The 19,865-nt window shown below is 39.0% G+C and overlaps 1 protein-coding gene across 1 annotated transcript; it reads right to left on the bottom strand.

The window, feature by feature from the left end:
* Positions 1 to 359: 359 nt before the first annotated feature.
* Positions 360 to 14,499, bottom strand: LOC147641707 (protein STRUBBELIG-RECEPTOR FAMILY 7-like). The gene is made up of 16 exons (XM_086798776.1): positions 13,687 to 14,499; positions 11,965 to 12,094; positions 11,788 to 11,859; positions 11,540 to 11,605; positions 11,083 to 11,154; positions 10,899 to 10,970; positions 10,566 to 10,637; positions 10,391 to 10,456; positions 10,126 to 10,191; positions 3,731 to 4,038; positions 3,265 to 3,587; positions 2,657 to 2,925; positions 2,432 to 2,561; positions 1,185 to 1,315; positions 937 to 1,093; positions 360 to 831 (listed from the first exon to the last, which is right to left on the bottom strand). The coding sequence occupies exons 1-16, from the start codon at positions 13,805 to 13,807 to the stop codon at positions 763 to 765; spliced, it is 2,124 nt and encodes a 707-aa protein (XP_086654902.1). The 5' UTR covers positions 13,808 to 14,499; the 3' UTR covers positions 360 to 762.
* Between the last annotated feature and the right edge of the window lie 5,366 nt (positions 14,500 to 19,865).

The following is a 19,865-nucleotide window of genomic DNA, read 5'->3' on the forward strand; positions in this document are numbered from 1 at the left end:
GCATTATGAAAATACAAACCAAGTTTGAATCTAGCATCTTTTGAATCTTTTGTAGCCAATGTTAATCTTGCATTATGAAAATATAAACTAAATTTAAATCTAGCATCTTTTGTAAACATAAAGTTCTTATGAATGGTTGTGTGTGTGTGTGTGTGTGTGTGTGTGTGTAAATAAATGGTTTTTTTTTGTGTGTGTGTGTGAGAGAGAGAGAGAGAGAGAGACAGAGAGAGAGACAGAGAGAGAGAGAGAGAGAGAATTGAAGTAGTTAACTTGTAATAATATTGATGCATAAATATTAGCTGTACAAGTTTTTAATATAATTTTTTTAATTGGTCAATTTATTATTTGTGATTCAATTCTCCATAAAGGCAGTCCTTTATTTATATAGGAAATTGAATGTTTGATTGGTTTTGCAACTCTTATACTAATTACATCTATTGAGGTTAGCCTGATGCAGCCCAGATGCCAAAAAGCTCGACATCATGCACCTAAGGTTGAAGCAACAATTTCCACTGATTATCAGGATTTACACATCAGGAGATCCCTCGAAGAATCTCCGTAGTTCAAGTCCAACTTCACATCAAGTCAGCTCAGAGTAGCTAAGAGATATATGAGGTTGCAGCTAAAACCTCACACATGTCAAGGTTGAAGCTAAAACCTCACACATGTCAAGGTTGAAGCTGAACCCTCCATGAATAATCTTGTGTATGAGAGTTTCCATGACTCTATAATAGCTTTTAACTTGAAAGTGCAGGCTTCACATCACATCTCCTGAAGGTGCTCCAAGTACTGTATAATTTCTGACATTGAGGGTCGGAACTCCGGTTCCATCTAGTAGATCAAAAGTTACCAAACATGCACAAAAGGGATGGGTTAAGTTCTGAATAATCCAAGGAGTTCAAATTGGGAGAAAATAGTGTTCTAATATAGCACAACCTGAACACACTGAGAGATGACATCTGCAAATCGGGATACCGATCTTTTAGAATAAGTTCCTTCAATGGCAGAGTCAAGCATCTTTGCAAGAGCATCGATGTCATGCAGCTGCGAGACCGCCCATCTTACTAGAAATTGCTCTGACCTAGGCCTTGCGCTGGAGGATTAAAACACGAGGCACATAAAAAACCCCATCATCAACATACACAGCATATGAATCTGCTGCATTGTGTACCTGCAAATCATACCTGTTCCATGCTTTGCGCCCTGTTAGAAGCTCTAACATTACCACCCCAAAGCTGTATATGTCGCTCTTTGTTGTGTAAATCCCAGACGATGTATGCTCGGGGGCATTATACCCAAGATGTTCAGCAGAAGTCTGCATGAAAAGTTATGATATTATAAGTAGCACAGATAAGAGCAGAATTTTAAGTGCAAGGCTCACACTGATCTTTCTATGCTGAGCAGGATGCAGCAATCAACAATGACTCATTTCTTGACCATCTTTGAATGTCTAGATGTCCCCACACAAAAAAATCAAGAAAAACAAGCACTAATATAATTTATGTGCATCACAAGTTTGTAGATAATGTGGAGGTATTCTAAATCCAGGCACAACAAGGGAAAGCATGATGGTGCAACCAGGGAGAGCAAGATGGTGCAACCGTCAAGGGAGATACAAGTCCGGAAAGATCCAAGGAGAACATGATGGTGCAGCTTATAACAAGTCCGGACAGATTTAAGGAGAGCATGATGGTGCAGGTACAATGCCTCTTATTGGTCTTTTTTCTGTTATCGTATGTGATCAAAGATTGTGAAGTCAACCAGTGTGTGAAGCTTGGAGACAATTTACTGATCAAGAATACCAGTGTTGCATCAAATGTGTTTCATACCATACAAAACTGTGTAAAACAAGAAAGAATCGTTTCTAAAATATGAAAGATTTTCTTTACCTGTGTCTTTTTTCTTTTTTGGGAGGTGTAAGATCTTGAGAAAGAGGGAGAGTCTTGAGCCCTCTTCCAACTAGAGGGCATTATCCTTACTACATAGTAGCTTGAGAACTCGTTGAAAGTTGTATTTCATTTGTGTACACTACTAATTTAAGATTGCCACACTTAAATGTGTACACTACTCTCAATTAAGATTGTGACAGTTAGTTTTTTGTAGAATAATTCACTTTGATCTTTGACATTCAGAGCCTAGAGTCCAGACATTGCCATATTTGTGATGTGCAGCATGCGCATTTGCCATAGATGATGGGCCATACTTTATGTCCATGTTCTCGTATGGTCTTTTACTACAAATTCAGCGTAAATACAGCACTTTTGTATCTATTTAAATGTTGGTATGCTCAAAATTTGATTTCCTTGTATGTACCTGGCTAGAACATGAATTTTATCCCCCCTTGATTGTTTTAGAAAATATTCATAAAAATATAAAATGTTATCGAAACATGTTTTGTATCACCTAGCAACACAGATCAAAACGTGCATACCTGTTCGTGTAAGAAATGATTTGCAAGACCACAGTCAGACAAATGAGGAGTCAGGTCATCATCAAGGAGAATGTTGGTGGATGTTAACTTGCAGTGGAAGATGGCTGGCTCGCATTTTTCATGCAAATATCTGTTCCAAAAGAACACACAAAAACTTGACATTCAAGCCAACATGACACCTGGATACAAAAGAATTATTCATCTTGTAAAGATTAAACCACTTACTCCAATGCTTTGGCGACACCCAAAGCAATCTTCACACGAGGCTCCCATAATAGCCTCTGGTTTTTTTCCAACTCTGAATGCAAATTCTCATAAAGGGTACCATTGCCCACGAATTCATATACAAGGAGATGCTCTCCATGCTCCACACAATATCCCACCAGTTGGGTTATGTTCTCGTGGTGAAGGCGTGAAATTTTCAACAGAAACTCCAGAAAATCCTCATGCCCCATTCGGGTTATTGAATAGTCCAGCTTCTTCACAGCCACAAACTGGACACCGCAAGAAAATCCAGATTTAGAAAAGATTATATGTTTGATAAAAGGACTTTTGACCCCCTCAAATACAACGAGAGCACTAGGTCCTAGAAGGACCAACAAATGCATCACAATCATAGTATAAAGCAATCCAATGAAAGCCCCCTATTCTCCCGCATCCCACGTGCCTCCACCCTTTTGTGAGAGTGGGAGAAAGGGGCCGCCATTTTGCAAGGAGAGAGAGAGAGAGAGAGAGAGAGAGAGAGAGGGCATGTACAGAGCACAGGCATTTACCACTCGTACATATAAAAAAGAAGGTACGCAAGGTCAAGGAAGATATTCTGCCATACACACCCTTCCATTTGGCATCACCGCTTTGTAGACTTTACCAAGAGTTCCATCACCGATCAGGTTTTCTTCAGCAAAGCTTTGGGTAGCAAGTTGTAGCTCTGCAATCGTGTAAGCCTGGACTGCTATTGAGTCCTTCACTCCCATGGTAAGGGCTGCGGGAGTTGATCCCTTGCTCTTTCCAAGCTTGAAGTTTTCTACATGGACAGGGGGAGGTTTCAGTGGAGTGAACTCGGATGACTTGTTGTTAGCCTTCAGTGGCACCTTCGTCAGTGGCTCTGGTTCTTCCTTCTGGTTTCCAACTAGAACAAAAGGCTGCTTCTGGTTTCCTGTTTGAAAAAATGTATGTAATGTCAGCATAGCTATTGTGCCCATGGGGTAAATACAGAACCTATGCATACACATACATACAAGATTTGTTTACATCACAAACCTCACTGATCTAGGAATAACATTTTAGGCCAAATCACACCTTTCCAAGAGGGGATGAGGGCACCATGCCAGGAACTTTCTGCATCATACTTCTCTTCCCTTTCTCTGTAATAACTTCTCGACCCAAAGAAAAGGATGATAAGCACAACTATGGCAACTGTCACAATTGCTGCCACTGCAATTCCTAAAAGTCTGCCCACCGTCAAATACCCTCCAGATCCACTTGTTCGCTTGCTTGTTGGAGACTTCTCAATGACACTTTGTGAGCTTGATCCATCTAATGGAGGTGGTGGCAAAAACAGAGGTGGGGGAGGAGCAGGAAATGCATTGAAAGAGTTTCCTGCAAGCCTACATGTCAAGCATAAACAAACTGTTTAAATGAGATAAAAGCCTCAACAAGGAAGACAACCTCCAGTCTGTTGCAAAACTACGGTCGATCAAAAGCTAAATATTTGATAGTGATGATGTAAGCATGATTAGGGATACGAGATCAACAAATTAAACAATGAGACAGAATGACAATAAACAAACATGCTATATTTAGCTTTGTATTAGATGCGCCATTATATATGCGAGAGGTTCAAGCTGTTTACATCATCGATTAGATCTGCAAGTTCCATAATCTTCTCCTCGAATTTAGCTCCTTGAAATTCTCAGCAAACTAGATGCGCACGAGTTTCCCCTTCTATGCTTGGTAAAAGTGTTTCACTAAATGACACCTATGGTTGGGATAAATGCTACAAACAACCTTAGGGAATTTAGCACATGTTTGGGCATTATTTCTAACACGCTTCCATGAACCAAACATGGGTAAAGATAAAAAAGGCTTAAGATGACCTAAACTTGAATGCCCTCCCACAATCAAAGGTAGGTACAAAGCTGGAGATACAATGGTTATGATGACCAAGGTGAGTTTGCCATACAAAAAAGTGGCTATCTCACTAAGCTAGATGCCCATATAAAAGATGGCACATTAGATAGAAACACTTGGTTTACAATGCCATGAAAAAGAGTATCTAAGCTTAAATAAATAAAGTTAATAACCCATGTCTTCTTTCATATCCTCTGTCCCTTACAAATAAAGGTTTGATGCAAGATAAGGACTGAAACTTGTTTTAATGACTTCTTTATAATACCAGGGTTTCTTTAGATTCCACAGCTTTCTAGGTGCTACATTAATTCTTCTTCTAATGGGCAGCTTCTCTCTCCTAGAGGTTCTTGGTGGAGTAGGTAACAGGTTACTTCTTGTGAAGATTTGGAGGGTTGGTTGATTGAAGATAATGATGAGTTTTCACTATTTGAAGACGGAATATTAATGATTTCAACCAGTTACTACTGGACATAGCTATAAGTCATGGGATGAGATAGACAATGAGTGAAGTGCCTTTAAGGGAAAAAAGGCTCCATGAACGCTGCGCATGTGAACAGTCTTTAATCAATGAGAATGTGCCCTTTGGTGTGAATGGCCTCTAGTGTGAAGAACAATGTGAACAAGCTCTTAAGCTTTTAATTTTTGAAAATGTTTAAACTTGTAAAGAAGGTAAGGCTTTGCTTATCAAACCTGCACATGGCTCAGCGTGGACACAAGGCAAAGGCGTCGACTGCACGTGGGCACTGCTGACGTGGGTTTGAGCTTCGATGGTAATGATTGCATGTGCTGGGCGTCGACGGCTGGAGGAGGCGCTACCTGAGGGGATGACCCTGCTGATCGTCGATGGTGTGGGCTGCTGAAGCAAAGCACAGTAGAAGAAGAATGTTGAATAGCAATCACAGAAGCAATAGTAGGTGGGCTGTCAAACCACCTTTACTCTTGCTTGGTTTTGGCTGCACCGATTTTTTTTTGCTGCGTTGTGAAGTGACAGTAGTGGAAATGGGCATAACAGGGCAATGCGCAGTAGTTGCAACAGTTGAAGGCGACGATTCTGTTTGCTGGCAGGCAGTGCCAGGTCGCTGCACTTTAGGGGTCAGCTACTACAGGTGATGAACTACATAGGGGCCGATGCATGGAAGGTAATAACACAATGCAACGTAGAAATTGGAGCACACTTCTCATGCACAACAAAGGTTCGCCACATAAGCCACAACTGTGGCTAAGCCTCACCTTCAAGGGAGGCAGCCAGGGTGAAAATGGGTTGAGCTCCCCGAGGCGGGCTCTGAGCCTACTGAAGAGGAGCTAATGGACTTTGGGTGAGCCAAAACAAGCAAAAATAGTAGACTTGGGCGCTACGTGAGCTCAAAGGTCGAAACACCATACACTGACAGAAACAAGATGTACACCATCAGCTCTGATACCACTTGTTGCAAAACTAAGGTGGATCAAAAGCTAAATATTTCATAGTGATGATGTAAGCATGATTAGGGATACGAGATCAATAAATTAAACAAGGAGACAGAATGATAGTAAATAAACATGCTATATTCAGCTTTGTATTAGATGTGCCATTATATACGCAAGAGGTTTAAGCTCTTTACATCATCGATTAGATCTGCAGGTTTCATATTCTCATCCATAATCTTCTCCTGGAATTGAGCTCCTTGAATTTCTCAACTCATGAGTTTCCCCTCTTATGCTTGGTAAGGTGTTTCACTAAATGACACCTATAGTTGGGATAAATGCTAAAAACAACCTTAGGGAATTTAGCACATGTTTGGGCATTATTTCTAACACAATCATGTGAATATGATTTAGTGCTCTAGAACAAGCAGCTACAAATGCTTTATTTCCAATTTGAGCCAAAACCAATCAATGTAACATCAGCCGTATACCAGACAAAATGTGTACTTTTTGCTCCAATCCAAGAAAAAAAAATCATTTGTGAAGGAAGTGAACAGAGTATTCAACATTTTTGAAGGAAGGGGCCATCTGAGATTACATACAAAGGGTTGTGCTCATCGTGGTTGCCTCCTGGTGCATTGCTTGGTCTTGATGGCTTGGGTATGATTGGACGTACTTCTTACACTAAGAGTCTTAAAATCAAGGTTATTTGTTTAGCAATTGATTGGTGAGTAAAAATAAGGATTCCCTATGTCATGGATGGTTTAAGGTGTACACAAAAGCCTTCGCATGGTTTGTGTGGGGGTCACATGGAGTGTGCTAGGCACATGCGAAGTGTGTAGATCTCAAAGAGATACATGTGTGCAATAATCTTTCTCACTTAATGTGAGAGATTTGTATGCAATTACCTCGATGCGGTAAACAATTCTTTAATCATTGAGCTGATCATTTTGCTAGTCTGAAACACGGATTATGTGCTTTGTTATGATCTACCCTAGCTTTCTCTAGATTTCAAAATCGGTATCAAAGCTTAGGTTCAGTTAGTTAGGGTAAGATAAGGGTAGGCTCCTCTCCACCTCCTGTTGCTGAGAGAGAGAGAGTTATATTAATGTCTTCAAAAGACCCAAAGGGTCTATGAGACCAAAATGATGTGTACAAACTTCAAAGTGTCCATGAAATCTCGCCATGGATGAAATAAGATAAAGCAACAGTAAACTAAAACTGAAAACTGAGAGCTAAGATCTCAGACTCTGATTATACAAGATGAAAAATATAGATTCTACTAGGCCACATATAGGGTACAATAAGAGAGAGAGAGAGAGAGAGGAGAGAGAGAGGAGATTATATTAAGCGTCTATGAAAGAGCCTAAGGGTCTATGAGACTAATCTGAGTACATGTGATCCATGGATAACTGGATGTTGGAAACATGAAAAAAAAAAAATCTGCCAACAAAAGGAGGGGGGACACAGAGAGAGAGAGAGAGCACCAATACCACCTAATTCTCAAAGGTTAATGATTTAGCCTTAATAAATCTGTTAATCGAAAGCAGTCTACAGCAGCCAGGAGCTTAGAAATCATCTACCATGAACCAGACGAAAACTTTAGTTTCCTACATTTATGTTTGGCAGCTACTGCATATCTAACAGCCCAGCATTGCCATTCTTTATCAAAAACAATCTCTTAGCGGCATACCCTCTCTCATGGCAGTGGGGGCCATGCGCAGGCAAATTACAGAAGTCGTGGCTTTCATCAGATCTAAAAAGCGCCTTCAGTATCTATCATTGTGGCTTTACTAGTGGGAAAAATTGTAAAAAATTATCTCTTGCAAGGCAGAACCCCTCTTTGAAGCTGGCTCTTGATTGGCGGCTGCAAGACAGTAGAAAAGGGGTTCTTGTGGGTCCCTTTGAGACCGGCATAGCAGCAGAAGTGGTACATTAGGCCGGATTCTCAACATACAAAGACATATTTTCTCTAGCTCAAACGGCCATCTCAGATCATCACCTCGATTAGCAGCAGTTGGCTCCTCCTTACTTGCAAAACAGTAGGCTGAAGGCCACATCCCGTGCACACGGTGGGTTGTTGCCATAGTGATTATTTCATGCCAACGAAGGCAATGCATGCTGAGGACCTGAATTTCAAGGAACCTTGGAGTAAATGTGTGCATAGCATTGCTTTAGAACCATTTGGGATGGGTGGTTGTACTGGGTGGTTGTACTACAAGGATCGACTTTGTGTTGTCAAGGGCGGTGATTTCCGCCAAGTGCTGCTACACGAGGCACATGATGTTCCCATTTCAAGACACTGTGGCGAGGGCCCAACATTGGAGAAGTTATCCGGTCTTATCTTTTGACCTTGCATGAAGCAAGATGTTCATCGGTATGTACAGTTCTGCTAGGTCTATCAGAAGTCAAAGCTAGACACCAAGAAAGCTACGGGTGAGCTTCACCCATTACTAGTTCCAGAGTTGCCATGGGAGGACATTTCTACGGACTTTGTGGTTGGATCGCCGAAGAGCCGTATGTTCCATAATGATTGTATTCTTATGGTTGTTGATCGGTTGAGTAAGCAGACCCACTTTATTCCTTGCGAGTTAGATGCAGATGCTTAGGAGGTGGCCAAGCTTTTCATCCAGGAGGTGTTCCGCTTACATGGACTTCCAAAGAGAATCGTCTCAGACAGGAATCCAAAATTTGTTTGGAGGCTTTTGCAGTGCCTTGTTCTATGGGTTGGGGATGAAGTTACAGTTCAGTACCACGTTAGACCCGAGCTCTCAAAACTTCCATAGGGTACTATGGTGCAAACTAGGTGGTTCAAGATTTGGACCAGCTATTGCGACAAGTTCGGGAAGAAATACGGAAGGCGGAGACAAATCAAGTCCGTGAGCCAAACAAACATCGTCGGGATAGTACCTTCAAAGAAGGAGATTGGGTTTTAACTAAAGATCAGCTGAACCAGTTCGGGGAAGTTGCTCCAAAGAAAGGCCCAATCAAGATTATCAAGAAGCCCCAATGATGTAGTCTTCAAGTTCAAGGGCTACCCAATGTAGTAGGCACTCTAGTTTTATGAGGATCAGTCTCGCCCGTGGTTGAGAGCTTATCAAGAGGCCATGTAGCTGGCTACTGGGGACAGCTGCGATGCAAGTCGGAGAGAATGTGACACACCTACGAGTATGCAGGGCACAGCCAGACATTAGAAAGCAGCCAACAGGCAGAGTCGGATAGCGCAAGTGACACGTGGCACTAGCACATGGCAATGATGATGTGGCGGTAGTGATGTGGCACTGATGACATGGCAATTGGGTAAAGGTGGCCGATATCAATACTACTAACCGACCAGGAGCATTGGTGCATATTACTTCTTCTTGTACATAATACAGGGCAGTAGTTTAGGACTCTTGTCTATGCTATGTGTGTGATTCTGCCACGCTCTTCTTTGTATCTTTGAAAAACTCTAGCACATAGGCACAAATGTTCTACAAGGTGTAAGGGTGTCCCATTGAGGGTGGTCAAGGTCCCATAAAGGTCTTCAACCAACACCACCAGTCTGCCCAAACCAAGAGTTTAGAGTATAGATATGTAATTCGTGCGGCCTCCTCAAACCAAGATTATGGAGTATAGGTACATAATTCCTCTAGTTTGCTCAAACCTAGAGTCTCAAGTATAGAAGTGGGCATGCACAATGTCAAGGAACTCCATCACCAAGGGGAAGTGTTGAATTTTGGACAGTCCTTGAGTTTGGATGCATGTGTGTGAAAGTCTAAAAGGCCTCAATTCAAAGGTTATTTGTTTGTAGATCGGTTGGTGAAAAAATGTGAAAGAAGATTAAGATTTTCTATGTCATGAATGATGTAAGATATACATATGAACCTTCACAAGTTTGTGTGGGGATCACATAGAGTGTGCTAGACACATGGAGAGTGTGTAGATTATAAATTTATGTGCTCTCCTTCCTCACGTAATTTGGGAGATTAGTAATGCAATTATCTTGATGTTTTGTGTTATTCAAGCTTATCATTTGTTAGTCTTTAAACACAGATTTAGTGCTTTAATATGATCCACCCTAGCTTTCTCTAGATTTTGAAGTTAATCGGTACAAGGGAGTGCAATTAAAGTGCAAAGCAACTACAAAGTCATAAAGAAAGAAGTTAAATATTACTCACATTGAAAAAGGAAAGTTTTGCAGTTCTGGTGGAATCCAGCCTTTAAAACTATTGTTTGAGATATCCCTAAAAAAACACAGAACAAAAAAGAAGAGTAGGTTCAAAAATTACCAGTAGGAAATACAGTATGATCTCCGACAATCACCCCAATCAATAATCAACAAAAAAACCACATAATATGTACCAACTTTATATTACTAAAATCTATAAGCAAATTCCTTTATATTTAGAAAAAGGTAAGTAATTTGAGTCAAAAGAAGCTCACAAATCTGTAAGTGGCAGCTTTGCCAACACGTCTATGGTTCCCGTAAAATGATTATCTTGCAAATACCTAGAAAGTATATGTATACCAATAAAGCTCGTTACTTCTTGCTTCAGCTTTAGAGCAACAAACTCATCAATTTGATGAGAAAACTGTGAATGAGAAGAGTCGGACGCACAGATAGTTGAGACTCGTTAAAGCAGCAAATGATGGTGGAAGTGAGCCATCAAAGGCATTCTTTGAGAGATCTCTATAAACATGGCATCCAGACCCAAAACATTAAAGGTTACCCTTGTGTCTTAAAATCTTTACAGACACAACCCCACCCCATGAGAACATTCCTTATAGAGGGGAGATTCCCCCTATAAAAACCCCGCTGTCCGATGGGCAGGAAATCTGTCTGTAAAGAGCCTTATTGTCACAATGTCACATTGATTAACTTTGAAATTAAGCTAAAACATCATATACTTTACACAGTTTTTAGTGAACTATTATATATATGGTTACTTACAAGGTTGTCAGGGCATCTAATGGTTCTAACATATCAAGAAGAGTTCCTGATAATAAGTTCCTGCTGACATTCCTGTACACATGATAACATTCTGAACAAATCTTTACGTTTCCAACCTTAGGCTTCCTGCCATTGATATGACACTTAAATGCCAATAAAAAATCCATCACTACGATAAACTTACAAGCTAGCCAAGTTACTTAAGTCCGAAAAAGCGAATGGAAGGTCGCCAGTAAACTGATTGGAGGAAAGATCTCTGCAAATTTGAAAGAAGAGTCCATGATACTTGAAGTAACAGTATTTGTCCAATATATTGATTTCCTTTTTATTTTCATGCATGTGTATGTGTGCAAGTATGTAACTGTGGATGCATAGATGTATGTACTGCATGTAATGTATATAAAGTGTGTGTGTGTGTGTGTAAGAGTAAGTATGCATGCATGTATGTATGTCTGTGAGTAAGTAAGGATGGATGTATGTATGCACATATGTATCTAATCATGTATCTATGTATGTATGTATGTACTTACATACCTACCTACCTATATATGTTCGTATGTACACACACATTCACTTGAAACACACCTAGTCAAAAAAGTTAAAAAGCCCTATCAGCGATGTCAAAACATGGCACCACTTACAGTTGTTGAATATGTGGTGGAAGCTGCACAGGAAGACCACCCGACAAAAGGTTGTTACTGAGGTCTCTGTACCATGCACCAATTGGGAACACAAAAGCTGACTTTGAGAGTTGGAAGAAATGCACCTGTGCAGAAAGCCAAAAAGAGGGTATCCCAATGCATGACATGAAACAGAAGCTTCTTGAATTTCAAAACATTTGATGATATTCTCTTCTTTATCTGTCGAAAGTTGGCGTTGAAATACTCACAATACTATTAAGGTTGTCAAGTTTTCTAATGTAAAATCCAGTTTGCCTGTCAAATTGACGCTTGATAGGTTCCTGAGACAGGATTAAAAGAAACCCAAAAACACTTTTCAGGCGCATTATAACAAGAAAATTAATATAGTTTTGCATGTAAAAGAAAATGGTATGCAGGAGCCATACAATAATGTCACATTAGGTCCCGCGCAGGCGACACCTTCCCAATTTTCGACACATGGATCCCCACCGCTTGCAATCCATCCATTTAAAGAGGGTGAACTCAACGATGTATAGAGTTGATTCAAGGCATACACTGCAACCCCAAATCACAGCAAAGTGCCTTACAAAGGTGATCAATCTAGCATGCAGCACAAGCCTTTTCAGGGTAATTCCCGAACTTAACGAGGTGCATGACACGATTAGAGATAGGAGTGCAAGGAGTTATTCTGAATCATGTCTTGCAATCCTATCTTCAATATGTGTTTAACCATGGATCTTGTGACCCATAAAGCTAGCAATAGCATAAACATACATGTTGTTTACCTTAACGCGGACTAGAGTGCAATCTTAACTTCATGACGGTCTGTCCACAAAGCCTCAGACTATCAGCATCATCATACATAGGATAGACCATTTGACAGAGTAAGTGTGAGTTTACCTGTAAAGGCGTGTCCATCTTGAAAAATTTCATGCGATTAATTGACGTATGCAAGAATTCAGGTTGAAGGGGTGTGACCAGCTTGGAGACAGCAGACACAGTTTCCATTAAGTCGGCCATGATATGAGGCAATGTCACCTACACCTGCCCATCCACCTATTGCGTGAAGATATCCTACTTTTGCACCAAACAAAGGCTGCCAACACCTCCCTAGGCCATGGAGCAGCCATTGCATGTGAAACCATGTACAAACATGGGCTGATGTGAGCTAAGAGCCCCGTCCCACGTAGGACCAGTGGGACAATGGGCATTATGGTTCCATTTCCAATATGCCCTGCAGATTTCCATGTCCCATGCCAGCAAGCTTTTCCTCGCTTGTTTGACCAGACCATTGGCATTTTTACATGGTAAATAAAAAAATTGAAGTGCCAATTTCAAAAAATAAAGGGCCCTTGACATTTCTCCCGCCTTCTTTCCACCATGGGGTTCTGATTCTTAGGTGTGTGCACGCCATAAGTTTCTACTACTGATATGGAGATAAAGGAGGGTAGACACAACCAGTAGTAGATAGCCAGCCAGGCAAGGCCCGGTGACCAACTTCATTGCATTCAAAGCTACATGATGAGTACATTCATTATTAGTGTTTGGGAAACATTTTTTAGTGAACCTAACATGAATCTTCTCACCATGCGTTGAAGAGGAAAAGAGAGGAAAAGACAACTTTGAGCAAGCATTCTCTTCATAGTTTCATCCAATAACTACTATTTTTTTTGACAAATTTGAAAAGACATTTTTCCTTCTCCTCTCAAGATGAGCCGGATTTTTCAGAAGTTAAGCAGGCTCTAGGATGAAGAGCCCGTCTTTTCCCGAACCCTGGTTCAGGGGTTGAACCCATTGTATACATTTATTAGCCACTTTCTTTGCTAGTATTGGCATTTTAAACAAGCCAAAACATGCCTTCGAATCATGATTAAACTACTTTCAACCTATATTTCTAATTTCTAGTTCTTTCTCAAATCCTATTAATTTGTGGCTGTACACAGCCATATTTCAGCCTTTGATCTCACCTAACCCACTAATGAATTAGATTGCTCAATGGACAACTGATCCCTGATTCATTGTTGAGAAGAGAAAAAGGAGATGAAATCAATGTGCCTGTGTAGCAATTATTAACTGAAACTGACTATGAAAACTCTATATGCAGAAATCTGTAGTTAGAAAAAGATAGCAGGATTGTATTGACATACCGTCTTCACTATCTGTGAACGCTTGAACCGATGCTACGAGCCAGATCACAGACACCACTGCAATGTACACTTTCTTCGTGAAGGTGTAACCTCCGACATAAATTCTAATTTTGGGCTCCATGTAAATTATTCAAGAGAGATAATGATTTTATCTGGATGAACAAGGAAACTAGAAGCTGTGAAGGAATCGAGCAAATAATTCAGCTAAAGGAACCCATCAGGTTCAACAGGAACCAAGAGTTTAATTAGGGTTAAACAAACCCCAGATGTTGATGTTGGGGTTAAATTGGGCCCAAATGTTGGAACTCGGCGTCGAAGGAGAACATGTCCCAAATGTTGAGATTAGGGCTGAATAAAAAGAATTAAACAGGACCCAACTGCTGGAATTAGGGATAATAAGGACCCAAATGCTGGAATTACGGATAATAAGGACCCAAATGCTGGAAATAAGGTTGACGAGGGTGGAGAACAGGACCCAAATTAGGGATTGAAGGGTATGGATAACAGAAACCCAAGAGCAGAAGGGGAAGAAAAACACAGAAGACTGTTGCAAATTGCTGCAAGAGGTAGATAGTGCAACACGCGCGCGCGCTCTCGCTCTCTGTGTGGGAAGGGTTGGGGAGGGAAATTGTGTGGGCAGTTGGAGAGACGAGGCTGGCAAGAAAACGAAAGCTTTTTCACGACAGAAGAAGTATCGTGTTAGTGGAAAGAGAATTTTTTGAACGGTCCTGGGCGCCCACAAATCCCAAACCCCCTTGAGCTCCGCAGGCCCGAGGAGACACCACCACTATACTCTTGATAAAATTGAATGATGTATGATAGTGTGCACATCCTCTTGATAAAATTGAATGATGTATGATAGTGTGCACATGCTCTTGATAAATTGAATGATGTATGATAGTGTGCACATACTCTTGATAAAATGGCCTATAAACTAGAATGAAACATAGCTACCTAAATTGAATTCTCCCCTTTAAAAATGCCCACTAGAATTCCAAGAGAGAGAGAGAGAGAGAGAGGGGGGACGGTGCGGGGGGGTGTGTGAAAGGGTCTTGAAGGGGCTAGAGGAAGGGGGTGTGAAAGGGTCTTAAAGGGGCTAGAGGAGGGGGGTGTATGAAAGGGTCTTAAAGGGGCTAGAGGGGGAGAGGGAAAAGGAAAGAGAGAGATGGTGTGTTACAAAAAGATAAAGGCAAAGAAAGGAAAAAGACATATAGCTTAGGGGCAAGCAATACTGAGCTGCGTGGACATGAAGCAGAATACATGGGTTATAGTGGGGATGAGGATCTTGTGGGTACCTTCGTATTCTCCTAGCATTTTGATGGTGTTTTTATAGGTAAGAATTTGGAGGGAAAAAAAACGAGGGGGAGACGATGAGTAGAATCACAAGGCAAGGAAATTAATTGACATTTTGCCATGAACCTTGCTTTGCTTGATTCTATTTTGAAGTGAAGTTTATATGCATACACTTTTTCTCTCCTCTCCTCTTTGATTATTATTATTTAAATCACATCGATTAGAATCACCATTAACAACTTATTCTCTTTTGAATCATTGGTTGTAAACACAAAAGTAGTGTGCTTATCGTATTGCTGATTCTATTATAGTGGTGTGGCATGCTCACATATAGCAACGACACACTCTCACTATCAATATCATAATTAAGGACACATATTAATGAGGTTTTTTATGGTTAAAAAGCTAATGAAAGACTTTGCACCAAGCAACATTTTTCCCAAAAAAAAAACTACTACATAGATTTTTAGGAAGTTGACATTTGTCTTCTCAAAACCAACCACCAACCTAATGATATGAAAAAAAATTCTCATTAGCCCGTTACACTTGAGATTGTGGATCTATTCTCAAAATTTTATTGGTGCCCATTTTCTACATTGATCATCTATTTGACATATAATGAATCCCTTGTAAAACTTTCATGTAAGTGTTATATGTATCATGAGGTCTGAATTCTTTTCCATTGAATCAAAGTAACAATAGGCTTGTGTATATGTTTTACAAGAAACCAAGTAGGCTTGGAGGGAAAAAAACTATTTCTTCATAAATATACCAAGCGTTTATTTTGATTGGCCAAAGGCTAGGAAAAATAAAACCTTTGAATATAAGGGGGACTTCACACATGCTCGGTGAACAACGAAGCAGAGGGCCCATTGTGAGCACAAGGAACAAAATGGGTGGTGGACATAATAACAAAATGTTGACATGTGGCCAAATAAATGGAGTATTCCATATGATACCGCAAACGATAAATATGCACCCTATACCCATACAAAATCCTACTTCATAGTACTCATCAACTATTATTCAATAATACCAACCATGTTAGTTACATACAATCAATCCTACTTCATAGTACTCATCAACTATTACTCAATAATACCAACCATGTTAGTTACATACAATCAATCCCAACATGATACCATATGCTAGGCCCAAACATAACACTAGTTGATATGCACTCTGTACCCATACAACGTTCTAGTTCATAGTGCTCATCACCTATTACTCAATAATACCAACCATGTTAGTTACATACAATCGATCCCAACATCATACCATATGCTAGGCCCAAACATAAACACTAATAACACTAGCATGGCCCCAAATAACAAATGTGCATATACCAACCCTTAGTATTTAATAATGGAATCACTCATGATACCAACTACCAACATGGTGCAATGGTATTTCACATGCATCCCTAATCTACCATAGAAGGGTATAGCTAACAAACCTCTTGCTTGAGTTTATAATTGTCCTCAATTGTGTGTTTGTTTATATGAGTAGATGAGGTCTGGACAAGTGCAAAAACATCACTCAGGCATCCACCAAGCATCTTCTATTGATGAATGATTCTTGAATGTCAAAAGATACTTGCTATAAGTATTTCCCATCCATGTGGTAGTGTCTTGATGATCAATGATTATCCCAGGTTCAAGTATTTCCTCTTGATCAACAATTAGAGGTGGCTCTTCATAAGTAGGACGTGTAAAGGATGTGAAGGAAGTGGTTCTCTAAATGGTTCAACAAACTAATGTAGATAGAATTGAGAATGTGTCAGTGATGACAAATCTAATCGATACGCAAGGTCATTAATCTTTTTGGTGACCCAAAATGGTCCATAAAATCGTAGTGCCAATTCCACTACTGGATTCTTCTCAACATGCTTGAGATGTCTCTTCTTGATTCTTAAGAGAACATAATCACCTTCTTTAAAAGAAAGATATGGCTTTATGTTTCTTGTTTAGTACGCTTCTTAAGACTTGCATATAGCTGGCATACTGTTGATATATTCTCAAAATATCGAGTAACCTCTACTTATAAGAAAGAAAAGAGGTAGGAATAGGTAAATCCTTCCATAAATAATCTCAAATGGTGCACAGCTTGTATGCTGAGGTGTATTGTTGTAAGCAACTTGAAGAAGGTGAGGTGTATTGTATGCTGAGGTGTATTTTTGTAAGCAACTTGAAGAAGGTGAATGTATTTATCCCAAAGTCTAGGTTAGGATAAAACACAGGCACTAAGAAAGTCTAGAATTATACTATTAGTAACTTCTACCTGTCAATTAGACTCTGCATGAAATATGATCGTGAAATCCAACTTAGTGCCTTAATTGTCAAAGAGTGTAGTCCAAAAATTATTACAAAACTTAGAATCACAATCAGACATAATGACCTCGAGTAAGCCATGATGTATAAAGATTTGCTTGATAAAACAAGTATGTGGCTTATTAAGATGTCAATGTCTTTTCTACATGGAATAAATAGGCTTGCTTAACTAAAGGGTTCCACTATAGTTCTCAAATCGTGTACGTAATAAAGTTCATTGATATATACTTCCATGGTTTAATTAGGAATGGATAATGGCATCAATATGCCTTTAAGCTTGCCTTTGTAGCTCTTGATCTTTTGATAAGTTATACACTCTACAACAAATCTAGGTATATCCTTTTTTTTATTGTAGGCTAATAAAATTCTCTGGCCAGAACATGTAATGTAGAGGATGACCCATGTAAGGAGGCTCTAAAACAAATTGTTTAAGGGTCGTGTAATGCATAATTATTTTAGAAGAAGATATATCCTTCATTATATGAGTACTCACCATTAGGAATCCAATTGTTATCTTTCATTGAGTTTAAAGGCTTCAAAAAATCCAAATCCTACTCATAGGAATTTTTCATGGCTTCAAAGGGTCTCTATGGTAGATATATTATTGATGCTAGATCGTCTACTTAGAGCATGGGCCACACTGCATTTTCCCTGCATATCTTCTACTTAGTGCATCATCCACTACATTTCTCCTTCCAAATTGATATTGTATCATTGGGGCTAAAAACTGTCAATAAAAGACATCCATTTAATGTGTCCATCTTGAAATCAAGGGTCGAGAGAGCAAGTGTCTAATACTATATTGATAAGTCTTGATTATGAATTCGAAACCCATAAGATAATGTTTCCAAATTATAAGAGCATGTATTACAATAGTCACCTCTTTGTCATATGTACTATAGTTGCACTCTACTGGTTTTAACTTGTAGCTCTCAGCTATAAGAGATGACCATCTTGCATGAGGATTGCTCCAATCCTATAGCCACTTGCATTGGATCACAACTATAAAGAATGATCTAATAAAGTTAGGAAGTTGTAACATAGGGGCATGAGTAAGAGATTCTTTCAAATCTTGAAAAGAGTTATCATGTCTATCGGTCTAATGAAAATTTTTAGTATTCTTTAGGATATTTGTCACAATGGACGTGCAATGTATGTAAAATTCTTGATAAATTTCCTATAATATTTGCATAATCCTAAGCTTTCTGGCTAATCTTACTACCCTTCCTAGAATCTTGAGCATGTAATGTAACCTCAACAGTCCTACCAATTCTAGAGTCTTTAGAACCTGATAAATTTGGGCCTCTACTCCTCTTTCTTTGGGATAATCTATCTTCTAGCTCCCTCCTCAACTCCCTCTCAGTAGATATTTGATTGTGTAGCTGCTAAGTTGCTTTTGAATAGACAGAACTTGTGGATTTCCCCCCATGATAGAGAAAATTTTAAGGAAAAATAGAAGATAGATGATAAATTTTCACAAAAGAAGAAGTAAAGCAAATAAGTGGCTTACTTTTCACTCAAAATGATACAAGGAAGAGTTGTCACCCCGCCTTGAGTTGATTTACTTATAAAAAGTTGAGTTTTCCTCTTTGTTTGTAATGCCAATAACTCCAAGTAATTTTATCCGAGTGGTAGAAAAGTTTGAAAATTTTTCAAGGCACTTGCAACAATATAAGAAATCAACCTTCAAATCACTATGAAGCCAATATGATTTGACAGCTTTTTGAAGTTGTTTTCTGTTGTCGAGGTTGCATTGTGACTATGCAAAATTTTTGTGCAGAAACAACATCTTGTAGTTGGCCTCTGCAATTGCAAGAACACAAGATTTAAGCCCCAAAGTAATGTAGAAATACTATTTTTTAAGTCATATATACAAGAGAGCTAATAAATTAGCTTAATCACCATATTTAGATTAAGAAAAGCATAACCTTATCATTGGGAGAAATCTCATGAACTTAACACCTTTTTCTTAGGGGGTTGAATCTTGATGCACACAAGGTAGCTATGTTTTTGCATATTTGGGACCTCCAAGACATTGCTAATAAACACCCTATGTATATTGTTCAATTCTATTTAAAAGGTAAGTGAGTGATGAGATATTTCTCCTTATACCAAGATCTTGTTCATCAGTAAATTTATTTTATGCATGAGAAAATTTAAATGATAAAAGAGGAATTCCCATGACATTTGGAATTCAATCATTTAAATAGTAAAAGTGGAATTCTTGGCATATTTGAATTAATGGATATTTTTATTTTAGATAAATTTAATTTATGCATGAGAAAATTTAAATGATAAAAGAGGAATTCCCATGACATTTGGAATTTAATCATTTAAATGGTAAAAGTGGAATTCTTGGTAAAATTAAAATAATGGATATTTTATTAAAGAAAAGGAGAATTTTAGATAAATTTATTTTATAATAAAAGAGAAATTCCCATGACATTTGGAATTCAATCATTTAAATGTAAAAAGAGGAATTTCCATGATATTTGAGATCCAAGAAATTAAATGGAAAAAAGAGAAATTTTTAGCACAAATTATGAGTATTTATCA

Source organism: Cibotium barometz, chromosome 1 (genome assembly GCF_041138505.1).
Source record: "Cibotium barometz isolate CiBa-2024 chromosome 1, ASM4113850v1, whole genome shotgun sequence".
Classification (NCBI taxonomy): Eukaryota; Viridiplantae; Streptophyta; class Polypodiopsida; order Cyatheales; family Cibotiaceae; genus Cibotium; species Cibotium barometz.

What these genes read in the sequence shown, in the direction of transcription:
- LOC147641707 (XM_086798776.1), bottom strand. Translation starts at nt 13,807, where the DNA reads ATGGAGCCCAAAATTAGAATTTATGTCGGAGGTTACACCTTCACGAAG. An exon ending in TTAGATGCCCTGACAACCTT is followed by an intron (nt 10,638 to 10,898) that starts GTAAGTAACCAT and finishes CCATGTTTATAG; the next exon opens with AGATCTCTCAAAGAATGCCT. An exon ending in TTAACGAGTCTCAACTATCT is followed by an intron (nt 10,457 to 10,565) that starts GTGCGTCCGACT and finishes TATACTTTCTAG; the next exon opens with GTATTTGCAAGATAATCATT.